Here is a 20,985-nt window from a genome sequence, read left to right as displayed (position 1 = left end):
AGGAATCTAATCAGCGTGTCAAAGTCTCTAAACGAGGCTCCTGTCGACGCCGTCTAGGATGCGTACAGTGCATGGTAGAGTGGCTGGTAAAAATCTGTGGATGCCGAAGAAGAATACTTAAAAAAATTTTAAACGTTTGTAGCGGCATCATGAATAATTCCTTTCTCCCACAGAAATTGCATCACTTTGAGGACACGCTCTGTACCCCAACCAACCGACCAAATGAAGACGCAGGGGAGAAGCTAAACAAATCTATATTTCACTATTCATTATATAAACATGCAAGGCGGCACAATAGGAGCGAATAGGTTAGAAAAAGAATAGCAGTTAAGAGATAGAAATATCTGTGTATACAATATGCTACTTGAGAGACAAACCTCAAGAATCTGGAAGAACCACCGGTTATCCAGAGATATGTTTGTGATGGGTGCAACAAAACAACGGGCAAGAAGTGTTGGTATGCTGAAACACCAAAGGGCCGATTGGCAAAAGCTATAACCGCCTTGAAAAAAACATGTCTGGGTTTCAGGGACAATAGCAAGTAAAAAGGTGTGGCTAGGGGCAGCCTATTTATGGACAGGGGACAACTGATATAATAAAAGCAGGGATATCGTAAATGCCTCAGTGAATATAATAAACACTTTGGAGATGGGGACGAGATATTCTTATAGGGTAATATCAATGGACACATTGATGATCTGGATGGATACACCGACGTGAACAGGAAGCTAATACCTGAAATCTGTCAGCAGTTAACCTATTTATTGTGAATACAGAAAGGAAATGTGAAGGCCAGATCACGTGGGAGTTCTGGAATAGGCAGATGACCATTGATTGATGCTTGATGTTACCAGGAATTTACGAAAAACTCGAGAGAATGGAAAAAGATGAGGAAGGTGCGTACAGTCTGGGAAGTGACCATAAACGTATCAGACTGCAGATAGGACATCTGGTCAAAACGAAAAATCAGAAAACACCAAGAGGGCAGTGCAAATTTATAAATAACCTAGAGATGATACCATCACGCATCGAGGAAATGATTAAGAAACACCTAGTGGAGAGCGGGCTTTCAATAAGTTGGCAGAATTCATCCATACATAACTTCAACAAATGAAAAAGTTCATTGAGGAAACGGAGACGGACTCCTGGAAGCTAATGCAATAGTGAAATTAAACAAGCAATTGAAAAAAGGTGTATGGCTTCCATAGAACACGGGGAAGCTAAGAAAGTGCAGCTATTTCAAAAGTAAAGAGACAAAAAATGGCGATCCTACAGGCAAAAGAAAGTGCAAGCGCGGATACTTGTGCATAGTAAAATGAAACAGCTTGCCGGCTACTGGGTGACCGTAATGCGCCACTCAACGCATGTGGCGACAAAGAAATTCTGGAGCCGTATAATGCCTGGGCAAAATAAATCATAGAGAGCAGAAGGAGATTCAGGCCGCCGAGGGTAAATATCTTGATGGCAAGGACGCCATGGATATATTACATCAGTTACTGACGAATCATTGAGGCGCAGTGATGGCGTAATCGCCCGCAATAGAGAAACAGTATCAGACAGCGTGAAGGAAATGACCTTACGATCGAAAAAATGTTAACTAGAAGAAGCCGGAGCCTAATATTGTTGTATCCAGCCATAACGATAGACAAAATCCTAATAAAGCTGATTATTGGGCTTGGCCCAGGAAGCGAGGTAACATTGTTAAAGATATTACAAAAAATCATACCATATAAACAAATTACGGACAGCTGGCGACTGACTAATATATATATATATATATATATATATATATATATATATATATATATATATATATATATATATAAGATGAGGTAGGGGCGCACAAACGAAAACAAAGGTTTATTTCCGACGTTTCGGCCGGGGCCCCGCCTTCGTCAAGGAATGCCATTCCCTGGCATTCCTTGACGAAGGCCGGGCCCCGGCCGAAACGTCGGAAATAACCCTTTGTTTTCGTTCGTGCGCCCCTACCTCATCTTATATATATTTTTGGATCCTGGAAGACTTTTATGAAACACACACACACACACACACACACACACATATATATATATATAAAGGAAAATGAGATATGCAGAACATTATATCAATAATACCGATGACGATAACTTGAGTTATGTATAGGCTGCCAATGCAGGTATAGGACTGAAAATGCACGCACGGATAGAAAGCAGTAATGCACTGGGCGAACGGCAGAACGGCAGTGCTAGGCTCCTTGATGATTGGATTTCCGTAATAACCAAATGAATAGAATTAGGCAGGACGGAGAACTGACCGTTGTTTTTAGCCTTTCGGAACATAAGCAGCTCATACGACAGCGTATACAGAAAACTTCTGTAGACCATACTGCAATCTCACGGCAGTAATTAATTTACTGAAGGAAATACAAAGGTAAATTAGAGATTGCAAGGGAGGAGTTAAGAAGTACTACGTCTACTATCAAGGTATGCAAAGGACTGAGCAAATAATGCCCGCAATCATCGCTGTTGTTCATGATTTATATGAAGAATATGAAAAAGAGCCTGCTAGAAAGTAACCTTGGTTTCAATCGATCGTATAAGATAGGTTGGATTGATGTAGATCAAACGCTTTCAGGATTAATGTACGCGGTAGACATTGTTCTAATAGCCAATAGCCATGAAGATTTAAAAGCATTGGTTGATATATCTTACAATACAAGGGAGTTAGAAACCAAGATTGGCAGAGTGTGTATGTAACAAGGCATTGATAAACAAAGGACAAGTATACATGAAAAAACATGAACAAGCCGCCAGGGCGAAGGGGCGAATGAATGGCGCGGTAATGAAGCACAGGACATTATGGTGGTACAATAGGTATGAAGTACTTAAGGATTATTGAAAAGGAGTATTAGTATTAGGGCTTACCTTTGGGAATGTGGTTTTGTGTTTAAGGGCCAAAGTTTAGTCGGGGCAGAAATAAATCAAAGATCAGGGGGCAGATTAGCACTTGGAGCCAACGGCAAAGCTACCAACGAAGCAGTACAGGGAGACATGAGCTGGACTTCTTTAGAGGTACGAGAGGCCCAGAGCAAAATATTGTACGAAGACCGCCATAGGTAAATACACAACAATCATCGGGTGCGATATATTGGCGATCAATTGTATAGAAAATTAGCTGCCGGTTTTTATAAAACATTTGAAAAACAATAACTCAGAACCCACTAGAGGAGACTAAAAATTGATATAGGTCAATCGCCCGTCACGCCTGCCAAAGAGCCACCACGCTAGCGACGCCTGCTTTTCTATATTTCCCAGCAATATAGGAACACGTAACCAGCCCTCCACGACCATGTAATTGCCTCTTTTCTGTGCTACAGATCTCCGGACCCTACCTTCACCCTCAATTTGTACGCTTCTTCAGCTCCACAGAAGCAGTATATATTTGTTTATTGTGTTGAATATTGTTGCTTTCTCACCTTACTCTTCTGCAAAACATAGCGTCATTTTTGCTCGTATAATTACACTTATTTATTGATAAATGGTGTTTAGATTGTTTTACATATCAAGCGAAAAAAGCATTGATTTTTCTTTTTCTTTTTTGGAAGTTGTTTTGATGAAGCTGAGCGAAATTGGACTCGTTGTCAAGTGGCGCCTTCTGAGAAGCCTCCGAGAGGCAGCTTCCCCTCCTGCTGTCCGCCTCTTATCTGTCCATATATGCTAGGTAAGCAATCCCAAGTGGTACAATTATTGGCAGAGTTTGTTTGTGCTGAAACACTTTTTTTTCGTAAGGCGCCGCCACATTTTACCCAATCTTCATACCACGCACAACAGCTTGTAGGTTGCAGTTTATTCATCATCATCATCATCAGCAGCAGCCTGATTATACCCCACTGCAGGGCGAAGGCCTCTCCCATATTTCTCCACTTAACCCAGTTCTGTGCTAGCTGCATCCACTTGACCCCTGCGAACTTCTTAATCTCATCCGCCGCCCCTGCCCCTGCTACGCCGCCCCCTGCTACGCTTTCCCTCCAAGGGAAGGAAAGCGTAGCAGGGGGCGGCAGTTTATGGCACTTGATCAATTCGGCTTGTCTCAAAAGTTGTCATTCAGAGTAAAATTTTAGAGCCATCAACGGCGCCATGACCATTTCGAATAACGAGCCAGCTTGTTTTCTTCACTGCTACCACCGTGTTAATTTTTTTTTGAAGCAGGTTAGCCTAGTGGTGTATTCCAATCAGCTGTTTGAATGTAGGCCCGTATTGCGTGAAGAGAGCTGCGCCCATCGTGGCCTACGTACGAATGAGGGCCATATCTCTACCGTCCATTCAAACTTTTTTCTCGAAATAACGGTGCAATCAATGTCATCCGTATTGCTGGTTGCAGCACACCGCACCAACGTGTTTAATTGCCCCATGAATGTGATGCTGCCTGTGACAGAACATGACAATATTCAACAAAAGACAATTTCTAGGAGGGAAATGGAGACCCAGCATTTATTTCAATGTCGTAATAGCGACAAACTTAGCACGCTGAATACGGGTTCACTTGATCTAATAATTGCTGCCTCTGAGGCGGTGCCCATTGTGATATGAGCGTCAGCCTCGCGCACGGAATACGCGAGGGTAAATCGTAAGAGCCACTAGGTGCTCTACGGTAAAACAACGAGTAAAAGTCACAGGTCATCCTTATAAATAGATATACGAAAGAATGAACTAAATAATTAACCTGAGGCCGGCTTAGCTGAGGTTAAATGCTTCACAAATGAGCCTCTGACCATATTTTTAGTAAAATTAAAAATTACCTTGTGTCATGGGGCTGCTCGGCCGAAGGGTCCCTTGCTTCATACGAAATTCACCAATAGCACCAAAAACATCAATAGGTAATGCAAAAACAAACTATAGACAACTGCTATAGGAATGTCCACCAGCAATCCCTGCTCTTGACGTGTAATTCAAGCACATGACACATTTTTTAGGAGCAGTTCTACAACTCCCTGGGAACTGCCTTGCACTTCGATGCTTGTTCTGGAGTGCTGGAGCACACTAACAAATGGCTGTGGGTAATCAGCAGCGGTCTAGTACGGACAGTATGTGCACAATGCGCGAACTGAGAAAAGAGAGAATTAAACGTGTAAATAATGCTTATCAGGGGCTCCTACTACGCCGCTACGGTGGGTTTGAAAAACGCTGAGAAGAGAAGGAGCATATAAATGTGTTTTCTCATTTTAAAATTTATTTATTTTCCAGTGGAGAATGGTCTTCCTGACCCTAGCTACTACAAAAGTAAAGTCAAAGTCGGTGAGTTGCATTTATTGTCGCAGTGCCTGCTTTAGTACACTACCGACTCTAAAACAGATAATTGCTCTGCATTCATTATAGCAGGTTCCCTTCATAAAAAGACTTAATAAAATGCTATTGTTGAGATGGTTCGGAAAAAGGAATAAAACGATGCAATTGTGCAGAACAATGTCAAGCCCTTGTAGCCCTTTAAATAGCTGAGAAATTCCCCATAAGTTGTATTAAAAATGAAGCCGCTGCTTCATTACAGTCCTAGAATGTACTCGTATTTGTGGATAGTTTAAAAGACATGTTTTTAAAGACAATTAGTCGACGATAGATACTCAAAGCTCAGGGGGTTTTGCAGGCACTGGTTTTAAACAGCATATGTTGCGCTACGCCCTTTCTTTGTCCGCCTGTTCTGCATGTAACGATTCAGAATGGCAACTGGTACACGCGTGTGCTTTCTTATGCCGCAGTTTTCAGGACTTGCGAATTTGTTTTATGCATTTGGCAACTTTTCTAATTTTATACCTCATGGTTATATCGTCTGCAATGCCTCCCAAATAATTTCAGGAGTTGCACAGAATGAAATTCTCCTTTTACAAAACATTTAGGTTTTACGTATGAAAAAAGAATAAAATAAATTTAGCGACACCACAATAGAGTGACCTCTGCTTGGATAAAACAGAACGGCGTATCAGCAGTGCAGTAGGCATAAGGGAAGAAGCGTCCATACCTATTTATTGTAATAAACACAAATTACACTGATTCGGTTTCTGACCCTAAATCGCCTCAATATGTGACTGCAAGACACAAACAACATTTCTAGGTTTACGCGTCAGCCATGCTTCACGATCACGGATAGCGGGCGAGTTTTGAGCATCAGTTTTTCCTATTTGCTTCTTTTTGGGATAAATATTTATGTTCTTGCAAGAAAGCATTCTGCTTCAGAAGCACATACGGTCCTCGTTCGGAATTGGTCCTCAGCACTACGTCGGTACCAGCGAAAATTATTTGCACCTGGTTTTGTGAGACGAAAACTGAAATTCTGATAACCCAAGTGTGCTGTTTACTGAACATAACACATCAAAGCTGCCAAATCAGGATAATAACCGTATTTTTCAGCGGCAATTTGGCCTTCATGAGAGAAATCAAATAGTTATCTGGTACATTGGTTAAGGTTTTTCTGAACGTTTTGATTTCTAGAAATCAGTGCTCTACACCTACATAAAATAGATGAGCGGTTGCAAGTACAATTACTTCGGTCCAAATGCAAATGATTGCAGTAAATATTTAGAGCCTCATAAAAGTAACAAATAAAATCACAACTGTAATCGATTTGTAATGTGTTACGGTTCTTCGAACTTTTTGCCATTTCGCAAAGCAGCTGAGATTGCAAAATGTTAGAGCAGCTGTCTTCCAGTTTAGTTTACCCGTTGTCAATTTTAAAGGCCAGTTGGTTTCTAATGTTGTTGCCGCTCATTCCGCAGATCTTACTGATGAATCAATGAACTGCTAGAACGATACACTCCTTAATTGTAACCACTAGAGGGTAGGGCAACGTTATACCGTACAAACATTTTGCCCGCGCATATTTGAGCATTGCTTCGATGGAAATTTCAAAAGCTCTATTTAACGCCCAGCTTTGTTCCGGTACTGCGAAAAGGCGCTTGAGAGAAGCTGAAAACAACTGCGTGCAGCCGTTTTCTTGGGAATGTCAAGTGCAGCTGCTGTTGCAGAAATATAGCAAAACAGGTTCAACTGTTCGGTCAAAGGTAGTGGAGCATCTCACGTTGTCCATGAAAGGTGTGCATGATCAGACAGTCATACGCACAGTTGTGCGGCCGAACAATCTGACGGAATGAAATCATAGTGACACTTCGCATCTGTAAATTTGTTTTCAAAGCGATAATTTATTTCAGGCAATCATTTATGGTAATAAAAGTATAATTGACTTGAATAGAACGTTTGTTTTGACTACATGTTTCAGTAACTTTAAAGTGGTCACTTCACTGAAAAGGTAAATTTTGTTTTGGAAAAATGCACAAAATATAAACAACTGTAAATTAAATATTGGAGGCAAAACGATCCGTACAACTCTGTAGAATACTAGTAACGCATGGAGGGCAGCCATTCTGGGTAGTTAGTCTAGACAGTTTGTTGCAATTCTGCAATTCTGAGCAATGAGATTTCGCAATGAACCCCTAACCAATTTTGCAACGATAGTTTTTGAGGTGGTAACATCGCTTTACGTAGCCTGCAATGACAGCTCATTTCCAGAATTTACCTAAGCAAATAAAATGGTTTGTAGAAAAAGGGTAAGTAGTCATTGACATTATAATGACCGGAGTTTTTTTATTTTTATCTTCATGAACATTCTGCTAGTCCTGGCAACACGTCTTGAAAATACCATCGGCAGCAAAACGGTCGGTAACTATTTATTTAGGTTTAAAATGCACAAAAAGCATTATCTGCAAGAAAGGGTACATATTTTAAGGAGGTTTAGGTTTGCTGAATTATTCGAAACTTTCAAAAAGTTATCTTTTTTCCGGATTTCGACAATAAAACCCTTTTTTTGTGCAACAGAGTTTTAGCAACGTTTGTTTCCTGGCTAGTTGGTTCATGCTTTCAAAATGGAATATTTCTAGTGCAACACATAAGGGGAGCGCCTGCCTGGTCCCCCTTATATGTGGCGCTAGAAATATTCCACTTTGAACACTATACAACACAGTGCATATCTGGTGAACAAACAGTTTTTTTCTTCTCTCATTTCTGAGCGCCTATATGGCTCAGGTATTTCACAGCATGAAGTTATTGATATTGCAATTTGAAAGGAATGACCGGATTAGACGTTCTATAAATCTATCAGGCCGATCGTGTGGAACTGCATTTATTTCTCGGCATGGTTGCCAAAGAGCGGGTATAAGTCTGGTTTTGGTTCACCTCATAAAATCTTTCTTTTTTAGGTAGATTTATGAATGGATTCATTATATCATCCTTGAAAACATTTTTGGCCTACATTACCACTTACCTAAAAGACCTTAGCATATAAAACAGCATTGCGTACTGACTAAAAGTTTTGGAAATATTTTTAAAATTCGGATTTAATCACAATGCCCGTGCCTGAATCACTCCGGGGCAGTTTTGATGCAAAGATGCCACACGTGATTATCGTGATTGATACCGTCCTCTGTGTGTTTGTAGTTTTGTTTAGCCTATGCTCTTACTTGGTATACATGTCTTCTGATTCAGCCTTAGACGTTACCATGCTAGAAGGGAGAACATTTAAAACTTATATTGCTGACATTTTCTGCAACACGTTGCTTCTGCACCACATAAAAGGCTCTACATTTCTGTTCTTGTTAACAAGTTGAACGAAGTACTTTTTATGAAATGTTTTCTCCAGATGTGTGCATATACGGCGACAGATTTTTCAGGGATGCCATAGCCTTTTCAGAGCCTTGTGAAAAATGGGTATGCGATGCTCGCCTCCGCCAAGTGAAAATATTAAGGTAAGCACATAATGAATACCACACAAGTGTGCACGACTATATGCGCATTCTTTTCTTAGAATTTGAAACCAGTGACCCCTGTTGTCAGTTGTTTTACTTTACTCTATATTATCCTTCCTTTAACAAACTCCGCTTTTTTTGGAAGCTCACAAAATAATCTAAATCAAACAAATTCCACAGACATGTCATCCCTGTGATTAAATTTCTCATCTAAGTCAAGTGATGTGCACGCAATTTTCCATGAAGAATCAACCGGGTGCATAGAATTCTGGCAGGTATACTCGTATATTATCTTATGAAATATTGCGAACAGGAAATCAGAAGTTCTTTTTGTGACTGTTAAATACTGAGCTTGAATATTTTCGTAACCTGAGAAAACGCCTGCTTAATATGATGGTCAAAATATAAACAAAACATCTTCGAGATCTGGTAGAGCCATCCATAGGCTCATGGGTAGGGACTTCCTCCTCACACAAAATGGAAGCAAGAGAGTATACTGAAAGCCATTGAGTAAGTTTCACATCCCTATCAAAACAAGATCAATAGATCGATATTACTGGGATGTTCATCGAATGTGTTGTCGTTATAAAAGCTTGATTGAAACTAGAGCAAACGCCTTCCAGAATCAGGCACCTCAAACCTCGTCCCAAGACGTGACATATAGGCTTTGTTTCTTGAATCATAATGACTCTTTTATTAGGCGTTTTGTCGCTAACTGGTGCCGCCGGCCGGTATATATCTGCCGAAAATTGAGCTCAAGTATTCACAAGCGACGGCATGCGGAGCAGGTACCGTCCTCGTGTATAACCAACACATACACTCGAGAATTGTGAGACGCCCTCAGGACGCACCTTAATGAAAACGGATCACTGCATGAGAGTAGTAAACTGCTAAATAATCCGGCTAACTTCTCAATCTTTTTTGTTTACTCTTAACCGCAACCATTTGTGGCCAGGGGGATCACGCATAAGGATTGAAATGTAAATGACCGACGAAAGCATCATTCTTTCATGATAATATGTGTTGCGATGTCCGATGAATACGCCACATAGATAAAGCCCTACCTATTCCCGGCAGTAAAAAGTTTGGTTTGCATGGTTCGTTTATTAGTTGCTGTTTAGGGAAGTTGATTATTTGTATCTTGTGTACCAGCCGGAGCAAAGCACGGAAAGCACGTCGACAGAGACAGATTGAACAGAGACAGAGACAGAGACAGAGGGGACACTCGAACATCGCATTAAGAGAAGATCTGAAGTAGCTTTCACATCTCCAATTAATTTAACGTCTAGTTTTACATTTTTCAATTAGTTGTTCGAAACGAAAGGTGCACTATCTGTCTTGGCGCTTCAACATCGTCCTTGTGATCCAGGGACACATTTTTATTCCAGTTAATTTTGGTGAAAGGAAGGCATGTTATCTCACTTTTTGGTGAGCACTCACACTTATCAGAGGTACATATATTGTTGGCTCGAATTCCTATCCCAAGAAGCCTCATTATTCACTTGAAGAATAAAGTAAGTGTGAAGCGAAATGGTAATGACAATGTCCTGAACGCTGCAGAATGTACAATGGCGTCAATGTTTTGACGCTAATTCCTTTATCTATTTTTTCCGGCAACGTTATTGTCTACTGGGTTCGTAAAGACAATAAATTGTCGGCCTGAAAACTTGTACAGGCTTCGCCATAAAGAGTGCTCCTACCACCCTGTGTCTGTTGACATTCTTTTCATAATCTATTCATTATTCGGAAGTTTGCGAAGCTCTAAATTGACGAGCTTGGTTTCAAATACCTGAGAACTACAAATGTCTTGAAGGCAAATAATTTATGTTATAAACTGAAACCATATAAGATATTCTGCTACTTTGAAATCGGATATTCCATGGCATGTTTGAATGACTTTTATTGGACGCGTGGTGCCACTTTTAATAGAGAGTTTTAGTGTGCCTAAAATCCTACGTGACGAGATGGGGACTTCTGGATATTACATTTCTCTTGCAGCGCGGTTTGCCGCCGAAGGGTTGTTTAATGCTGTCGCCTGAAAATCGCTTTTAGTTAGGATATATATGATATTGCAAATTTCATCGGATTTCATCGGAAAAACCAACGAGCGGATTTCGTCGGGCTCGTTGGTTTTTCAATCAGTTGAAGTAAGGAGCTTGGGAGGGACATATACTTGCTCCAGTGTAGCCTACTCCGCGTATTCCCAAGCAACCACGGAATATTTGGCACTTCTTATTCATTTCTTGATTGTTACTGATGTGTGGGCTTAACTCGTTTACGTAGCCTCAAACGTCGAACATATGACATGACAGCATATCTCTTACGAGAAAAGCGCATTTACAGGTAGCATACACAAATAATTCCAAGATTACAGTCGTAGGCCATTCTTATAAGACAGTGAAATGTTAGAGCGTTAAAAAAGTGTCAGCCCTTTGTTGCCTCCTGGATCTGCACGCGTTATTGAGGCGAAAGCCTTTATAAGTTCATGAGTGCGTCCAACGCAACCTGTCAATCAAATCGTGACAGGGTTCTGTGTAACGTTAAGAAAAAAACATTCTCCACCGAGAATAAACGTTTTACCCCTCCGATTATCAGCGAAGAGCGTTAATAGACTAAGCCGCGCGGGGTTCTTTTCTTATTACAGGGGAAAACTTTAGAGGAAAAGAAACTACCACAGCTCATGCCTCAGTTCACCGGGGTTCGTAATGCAATCCCGCTAAAACCGAGTAAATCCACGCCATAATAAATGACATATTTCAGGGGGGCTCACACAAATATCGAGATGAAGGGGCGAGCCCCTCAGCACCTGGTACTTCTTGCAACCGCACAATGCCTTATGCTTCATTATCCCGGCCATTTTTCGCCCTTTTGTTCTCAGTGATTGCTTACGCTTTGCAATGTATGTATATATACCTCGAGATATATATATTCCGCCACTCTGGGTGTTTCATGGCCATGCATTTTCAGACCCCGATCAGTTGAACCGTTGGTAATTACCAGAATGGACTCATTTCCGCTAAAACTGAAGCATAGAGCATCCCATTTTTCTCTGCAATACTTAACTAGAGTTTGCAAGTCTTCCTGGCTACCTGCTTAAAGCAAACTATAGTCCTAGTACATTAAACCTGGAGGCGCTACTCTGCGACCTACCACCTAATCTATAGGACTGGGTTAAAACGGTAACTTTCTTGTATCCTTTGTTTCATATTTATCATATAAATCATGAACAGCAATGGTGATAGAGGACAACTTTGTATTAATAATTTGTATTCCTTGACAGCGTCCGTACTTCTTATCCCTTCGCATGTGATTTCTACTTTATAATCCTGGTATATTTCCTGTAGGAAATTTGTTCTCATGATCGATACATTTTTTTATCATGTCCCATATGGGTTGCCTGTTTACGTTGTCAATGCCTCTTTTATGTCTACGAAGGCCAAATACAAAGGTTTATTTTCCCCTCTAGATATTTTCATACATTGGGTAAGAACGAACAGGCTATCACGTTAGCGCCTACCATTTCTCAAGCCGTTCCGAAGTTCTTCGAGTATCTTCTTACTTATACCCATGATTGCATCTTTAATTTCACCACCCATGGCCAACGTGTATAGAACAGATTTATTTATTTATTTACTTATTTATTTATTTATTGATGTATTTATTTACTTATTTATTTATTTATTTGAAATATTATAAAGGCTCAATAGGGCATTACATAGGGGGCTGTGGAATGTGGAAGCAAATCAGGGTAGGACAAAAACAGGATAACAGATGACGTTATGGCGGTATTTGAGGGAAGTACATAACTAGTCATAGTAATCTTTATACGAAACTAGAAAAAAATAGTCGAGCAAGCAACATTTCAACATAATAAGAGAACTGTAAAAAGATAAATATGTCAGCGATTTCAGCAAAGGGAAAAATATGCACATCGCGCATGACATACAATACAAAGCTGGCCATGAATAAAGAAACTAAACTCTATTAAATAAAACGTTTGAGATCTCACCGACTCGGAAACACAGATTACACCGAAAGAATCAAGGAAAGGAAAGGAACGACAAAACCGTGCAAATGTACTACGATGCGTCTGAAGAAGCTAGCAATGCTGCTTGAAACTCTCATAAATCAGTCAAAACAACGATATTTGACGCCAACTTATTCCATTGATTTATTGCTAAAGAGAGTGGTGAATATTGGTATGTTTGTTTGTGAGAAAAGTGGGAGGATTTTGTTCGCATGGTCTAGCCGGGATGAGACGTGAAGAGCAGGAAGAAGATAGGAGCGAGCAAATTCCGAATCGCTATAGTATAATGTGTGAAGAAATCATAATCGCTCAAACTTCCTGCTGAAAGCGAGCGATGTCATGGTAATCGCCCTGTAGGATTTTATGTGCATCCTATCTCTTTTCCCTTTATGAATCAAGTTCATTTTACTCTGCCGCCCGCTTTCCGGAAATTGCTTATTCGTTATTACTGTTTCCCAAGCTTTTACAATGTGTCCTTACTTCTTGGACCAAGTTCATTATTACCTGCTTGGTCTGAATTTCTTCTATTCCTGTATATGTGCGTTCAGTATATTTGGTCAATTCTAAGCGGTTTTGTATTCGGATATCTTTGTTGCTCCCTGGTTAGCGGAGATCACCTCATCGTCGCTCCTAAATGACTGTGCTATAACGGATGCAATGTCGTTCACAGCGTCGTCTTCCTCTAACAATTTCCCTCGTTATCTTGAATTCGGTCCTGCGTTCTTTGATTCTTTTTACCTAGCCAGCTGATATGGATCCAGAATTTTCTTGGTCCGCCTCTAGTGGCATCGTGTATTTCACATCCAGCGATCGGTGAACTGCTAGATTTTACTTTGGACCAGGGCCTGTACATGCTTTCTTTTGCCGATACGATTCCCATTTTCGGTCTATTTCCTCCTGACAAACCTGTGCTTTCTTCGCCTCTCGTTGTTTCCATGAAGCCGCCTGTCATTCAGCGGATTCTCTGAATTCCTTATTCCGCCATCTCCGTGGCTTCCTCTTTCAATTCCAGCGGTTTGCCACTTTATATCCTAAATTTTTCTTCTTATGAGTAGTTCAACCTGTTCATAATCCACGTCTTCCATAGGGGTTTTCTCTATTGCTTCCTTCATGTCTGCTGCTATGAGCGCTATTTGATCGTCGTTTAATTATGCGTTATTGTTTTGTCTAGGTTCTATTTCTAGTTTAATCAAGTACTCCATCTGCAGACTAAAATATTTAGGATCCCTTCCCGACTACTGTCCCCTTCTTCGTCAACTTCCATTTTTGCGAGGTGGCTATAAATACCCTGTGACATTTGAAAATAGTCAATGTTCATCTGCCTTTTCAGGAATTCCCAGGTTATTTGTATATCACATTTTTTTTCTCAATATACAATAGTTAGGTTGGGTCGCTCACAGAAATCAAGCATTAGCTTCTCGTTACATTCCATGTATTCATCGAGATCGTGGAAGTGGCCATTTATGTCCCCCAGTAGAATAATATAGGTCCCGGCTCCAAATTGACTTATATCGTCCTGTTTCTGTTCTTAAATAAGCTACCCCTAGCCATGTCCTTAAGCCGGCAATTGTTCCTGATATCCAGATTAGTTCTTTACACGAAGAATTTATTCTTTTCAAATTTAATTCTTGGTGTATCAACATACCTCCACCTCACCCTTTTTCTCTGTTTTTGTTCTGTTGCACCCTTCCCAGACGTAGCCTTCTATAAACGGTGGATCTTCTAGATCCCTGAGATGAGTCTCGCAAAGAGCGTACACACCTATTTTGTCATCCTTCAACTGCTGTTCTATCTCTAGCCATTTCGCTCTTTTTCTACCTCCTTGCATGTTTATGTAGCTGATCCTAGTGTTAAATTTCTTTTTTGTACTTTTATTTCTCGACCTACTCTTTGCCATTTTTGCGGGCTCAGCCTCCATTATTACACTTTCTTCTGCTTCACTTCTAACTACCCCTGCGCCCGGAGCCCTCGTGGACCCCCTAAAATATATACAGCCCTCCCTTCCAGGCGCTACTCGATCTCTGCTGCCACTTGTCTGTTAAAATGAATGCCATCTCGCTGAAAAGCCCTACCAAAACCTACTTTATGCACCTCCCTGTTTACCTCAACCACTTCGAAACGCTTCTCCAGGCTTAACTTTCTTACGTGATGAATAACTGTTACCATATCATTTTCGAGCTTTCCATTCCTTTCTTGCTGTGATGTCAGCTCCCTGAGGTACACTTTCCACCACACCTGTAGCGTCACCATTCAGGACATCGTTCAGCCCCGCTGCTACTATCACAGTAATTCGGTGCGTGGAATTTTTCGACAGCCTATTCTTGATATCTTTCAGCACTGCGTTCATTGTCCTCCCTGGGAAGGTTCCAACTACAGACTATCAGTCCTTACATGTTCCATAATAACTCGACTGCACGTGTACATGTTGGAATCCGCGGCGAAAAGCACACGGGCATTCTCTCTCTCCCTCCCAACATCTGGCTCCTGCTCCGGGTTATCTGTATACCCTCTCTCGTAATTTCATTGTTCCTTGCTTCTTCCTTCTTTTCCGACTTGTTAGCAGCTACTTTTAATATCTCTGTCGGACCGGCCCCTAATGACCTACTTTGCTTTTGCTGCCCATGCCGGTGCTCGTCCCAGCCCCGTGGCCTGTGCTCGAATGACCGTATAATATTCAGAAATGTGGCGCAACAAACACAAACACAAGAGAAGAGACTCAACACACGCGCACACTACCAAATGTAATGAGGATCTGAAAACACTTCCTCTTCACCACTCTTCTTCTTCTACACTCAAGTACATCTTCTCATCTTCCTCTTCTTTGCAAAGGTGTATTGGCACTTTCTTCCTCGCAGAACATAAACATAGTCCAAGCATTGCAGCCACCAATTCTACACTGCTTTGCCCAGAAACTCATACCACGCTGGACAGTCACAAAGATCACCACACAGTCACATAGTCACGCACTAATAACCACCACCACACATGTACAGTAGGACATATCCATCTGTCACCCGTTAATAATTAAGGGGATTATTAACAATGCACCCGTAACGGTGCGCATGCTCCCAGACACCCTTAAAGTGAGTGGGGGTAGCTGTTCCGGTCGCAAAGAAGATGACCTCGACCTGTGAGGCAAGCTCAGCCGGAATTAAACTACCTTGTAGCAACAGAAGGGGGTGGTCGTTTGGTGCTCAGCTGTCGCCGGTGCAAGCCAGAGTAAGGATCGGATTCAGAAGTAACAAAGAAAACAAACTTTATACACCGCAAGAGACGATGCAGAGGAATACACAAACACTAGAATTGAACAGACAAGAGGTTCACAGAAAAACAAACGCTAAGCATGCAACTACAGAGGTATTCAATAACATAGAGGCTTTACAACACAGATGAAACACGAGAGAGTTACATAAACAAACACCAAATTGTTCACCGAGCACTGTTGCAGTCCGACGCCTCAAGAGTCACGATGTGGCCGCCATACAAGACGAGCGCCGCTCCCTTGCAGGTCCGTGGGCTTGCTAGAAGCGGGTGATCCCCGGGAGTCCAGCCTAAGCACTGCCGAACACGAGGCAAACATTGCCTGACTGACTCACTCACAAGCGACGCGGTCTCTTTAAATAGGGCGCGCCGCGTCTGTCTGTTAAAACGCGCCATAGCTAGCGCGCACACACACTTAGCTTCGCTGGTTTCTCCCGTGGAGCCGCGCGTCGTCATTGGCTAGGTCCCATAGAAGGTTCTTGATTTTTCTGGCATATTCCAGCTTGATGAGTCCGCGTGATCGTCGGGTGATGGGAAAGAAGGCGGCGGCGACGCGTACAAAGCTACTCGCTCTCTCGCGCGGGGAAGGAGGCTTTTCTCGAGCTTTCCAAGCGACGCCGCGCGGGCCTCGCGCCGAGCCGGCTTAATAAACATGTGCGCCGATTTCGTGACACTGCCCCTCTCTTAAAGAATACTGTCCTACAATATTCACAACAACCACGAACATTGCGCCCACATGCATGCGCTCACAAACTACATTGGGCAAATGTCCACGTCACGCACATACATTGCAAAAATTTCACGAACTGCAATCACAACTTACAGTTCACACGTCAACGCCATGATGTTCACAAACATAACAACGCACGGTTGTCAGAATATACATAAAATAATCAACAACACAGAAACCCGTAGTTACTCAAATGTGAAGCGCACAAACCTAAGGCATGCTTTCGCCTATATTTCCAAACTCGTGTTGCACAGTCTTCCTTGGAACGTATCAGTTCCTCTCCATCTTTCATACATGCCAGTTTTCTTTCTCATAATGCACTGGCTTTTCATTCGTTCGCGTGTCGTGCTCCCTTTTCTACTCTCTTCTGAGTTTCTCTTACGGGCGCGGTTCCCAATTCTCCTGCTGCTCACATCGAAGTGTGATTTCCGACTGGAGATTGGACTATGTTCTCTCATAACGACTTGGGGTTGTTGATCTTGGTCAGCGCAGGTCCTGTGGAGCTTACGTACCCAGTCCTTCATCAACTTCTTCCTTGTTTGTATTCGTGAGCTTTCTGGCTCGACTTCACTTGCCTTGGCAGGTGTGGATTCTTTTCTCTTCATTTTCGACTTCTTTTTTCGCACTGCCGGCCGAGGCAGGTTTGATCTGGATTCACTTGCATTATCAGGATATTGTGTTCTTGATGGATCATCTCGATGAGAATCACTTCGTTCTCCCTTAATTCTTTCCATTCTCTTCCTTTTCTTTAAGACCTTCAATCTTACCTTTTTAGAGCAGGGCTCCTTTTCTACTGGGAGTTCATTCTCCTCACATTTTTTTACTTCTTGTTTCTCACTGTTTTCTTTGAATTCGTTCATCGCAGTGCAGTCCTCGATTTCTTCTATATCTGAATCTATCAGTTTAGGATCTGCGCTGCCGTTCTCCTCTGAGAAAACGTCTTCCTCATCTTTCGCGGTGGGAGGGGATTTCTCATCTTTCTCAGTGCGAAGAACCTCCTTAGTAGTAGAGCCGTCGCACGAATCCTGCTCTTGAATTTCTGGAAGAATGCTATCTTCAGTTTCAGCTCTATCTGAGCTTTCGGGCTGGCTGTTATTCGACAGCTCTTCCTCTAGGTCACTCAGGCACACAGGCATTGTGCAATCTGACGTGGAGCTAGAATTATGACCTTCCTCTTGAGGTGAATAGCACATGCATGAACCTTCTGGCTCTACAACTGCCTTTACAGCTTGTGCGCAACCTGTCGTCTCGGAGGACACAATCTCATTTTCCTGAGAAATTTTAATGCCAGTAAAGTCTTCTTCTAAAATTTCTGTTGCAGGAACATGCTGTTTCACAACCTCATTCTGGCTGCTGGAGCTAGTGTTTACAGCACCGGTGGCTGTCAACGAATCGGTTGCTTGACTGTACCTCCTAATATAAGGAAAGGTAACCTCCAGAGGCTCGGTGATGCCTTTCAAACGCCGAACCTCAACCAGCTTCTTGAGAAGAATATCTCTCTTAAGAATTCTCTTTCCTTTTCTGCCTGCGTCCTGTGCCATTTCTCTCTTTCTGCTCGTTTCTTGAGCCACTCTTTCTCGTGTTCTTCTTCTTGTCTCTTTGCTTCTGCTCGTTTCCTTTGCCATTGTCTCTCTCGTTCTCCTTTTTGCCTCTCTCTTTCATTCTCAGCCTTTTCTAGAACCTCCCTTTCTTTTCGGTCCACCCATTCACGCAGCTTTAAGACCTTTCTCTAGGCCCAACGCAATAATCTCCTTGAGATTCAACTTCAATCTGAACTGCCTAATGCTAACACATAGTACTGGTCAATGGACCTTCACAACCGCTTCAGCGCGGTACCTCTCGCTATCGCTCTGATGCTACACGGTTTACGACCTCTTCGTAAACTCTTCCAACTCGTTCTCTGTCCTCTGAGCTTGAATGCACCAAACGTCCTGTCGCGGACGCCAGAATAATTGTTACCCGTTAATAATTAAGGGGATTATTAACGATGCACCCTTAACAATGCGCACACTCCCAGACACCCTTAAAGTGAGGGAGGGTAGCTGTTCCGGTTGCAAAGGAGATGACCTGGACCTGCGTGGCAAGCTCAGCCGGAATTCAACTACCTTGTAGTGACAAAAGGGGGTGGCCGTTTGGTGCCCAGCTGTCGCGGGTTCAAGCCAGAGTAAGGATCGGAGTCAGAAGTAACAAAGAAAACAAATTTTATACACCGCAAGAGAGGATAAAGAGGAATATACAAACACTAGAATTGCACAGACGAGAGGTTCACAGAAAAGCAAACGCTAAGCATGCAACTACAGAGGTATTCAATAACATAGAGGCTTTACAACACAGATGAAACACGAGAGAGTTACATAAACAAACGCCAAATTGTTCACCGGGCACTGTTGCAGTCCGACGCCTCAAGAATCACGATGTGGCCGCCATACAAGACGAGCGCCGCTCTCTTGCAGGTCCGTGGGCTTGCTAAAAGCGGGTGATCCCCGGGAGTCCAGCCGAAGCACTGGCGAACACGCCTCAACCATTGACTGACTGACTCACTCACAAGCGGCGTGGTCTCTTTAAAATGGCGCGCCGCGTCTGTCTGTTAAAACGCGCCAAAGAAAGCGCGCACACACACTTAGCTTCGCTGGTTAGAGTGCTCCCTTCTCATCCCGTCGGGCCGCTCGTCATCATTGGCTAGGTCCCATAGAAGGTTCTCGATTTTTCTGGCATATTCCAGCTTGATGAGTCCGCGTGATCGCCGGGTGATGGGAAAGAGGGCGGCGGCGATGCGTACAAAGCTACGCGCTCTCGCGCGCGGGGAAGGAGGCTTTTCTAGAGCTTTCCAAGCGACGCCGTGCGGGCCTCGCGCCGTGCCGGCTTAATAAAAATGTGCGCCGATTTCGTGACACCATCCACAACACATCACTTGTGAAGTCCCTATGTATTGAAAAATTTTACCTGCCAATGTCGACGAAGCCACGAAATCAATATAGTTGAGGGAAAAAGATTCTCTGAATTACCATTATTTATTTATTGATTTCAAACAACTTCACCACTTCTGCAGAACATTCCTTTGGTACCAGGTCCTTCTTCCAAGACGTCCTCAGGATACCATCAAGCCCATCGAGTAAGCATCGGTCGCGATCTTCACTAGCTTTATCCGCTATCTTTCTGTTCAAGGACAGAAGCTCACAAGCTGGAATCTTGAGCGGTACACCATATTTCGGGCTATTTCCATATGGTTCAGCCCATTCAAAGACTGTTAGAAGAGGGATAGCTTCCATTTGTTTGGAGTCAGCCTTGTTAAAATCATGTGTACATAGGGCAGAGGAAAGCTTCAATAATCAATTACAAAGGCTTGAGGTGGCTAGTTTCCCGGTTATGATTATTTGTGGGGTAGCAGAGTCTCTGCTTCAGAAAATGAAAGGGAAAAAAAGAACGACAGGTATGTTGAGGAATAAACGACCCCAAGTGATCCCTTATATACATAGAGTTGCACACTGCCTAAGAAAGGTGGCAGGTAGGTTTGAGGTGCCAGTTGGGTTTTCTGCCCCCCAAAAACTGGGTGGATAATGTGCATGAATAGGGAGGAGAAAGAAAGGATAATGCGGTAAGAAGCATGTAAAGAGTATTATTGGATGTCGGGTGGGAGTGATTTATGAGATTCCACTGACGTGCGGTAAAGTATATATAAAGGGCAAACTGGAAGATGTATCAGTGATAGAATGAGGGAACACGAGAAATCCGTAGAAAATCGGAAGAGATTAAATTTACCCCTGCACTGTCAAAAGTGCAAGTGTGAGCCATTGTTTAGCAGGCTTAACATTTTAGGGAAGAGTCGGGATAAGATGGCGCGCGAAATTTTAGAGGCGTACTGGATACAGAAGAAAGAAGACAGATGTATTAGTGAAGCTTCGTTGAGTTTGTATAGAAAAAAATTTACATTTATTGAGCAATCCTCTTGAGTAATGCAAAGAACAAGTTTATTATCGGGCCTCAAGCTGTTATTCTTGGCCTAAAGCTGTTATTCTTGGCCTAAAGCTGTTATTCTTGGACACCTCTCACGTATTGTGGCCATGGTAATTTAAAGAATCTTTTTTCCTCAAGTATATGAACTTCGTGGCTTCGTAGACGTTGGCAGGTTGAAGTTTTTCAATACATAAAGACTTCACAAGTGATGTGTTGTGGATGGACATGTCCTACTGTACATGTGTG

At 42.4% G+C, this 20,985-nt stretch overlaps 1 protein-coding gene across 1 annotated transcript in view; it reads left to right on the top strand.

Annotated features, from left to right (window-relative positions):
* Positions 1–20,985, top strand: part of LOC146194778 (uncharacterized) — a 98,787-nt gene that overhangs the window by 64,258 nt on the left and 13,544 nt on the right. The window contains exons 8-10 of the mRNA XM_084596119.1: positions 3,584–3,699; positions 5,223–5,273; positions 8,662–8,767. Of these exons, the coding sequence (XP_084452245.1) occupies positions 3,584–3,699; positions 5,223–5,273; positions 8,662–8,767 (273 nt within the window). The remainder of the gene's footprint in view (positions 1–3,583; positions 3,700–5,222; positions 5,274–8,661; positions 8,768–20,985) is intronic.

The sequence above is a fragment of the Amblyomma maculatum genome, chromosome 3 (genome assembly GCF_055883805.1).
Source record: "Amblyomma maculatum isolate TAMU_Amacu chromosome 3, ASM5588380v1, whole genome shotgun sequence".
Lineage (NCBI taxonomy): Eukaryota > Metazoa > Arthropoda > Arachnida > Ixodida > Ixodidae > Amblyomma > Amblyomma maculatum.
This window is presented reverse-complemented; position numbering and strand designations above follow the sequence as displayed.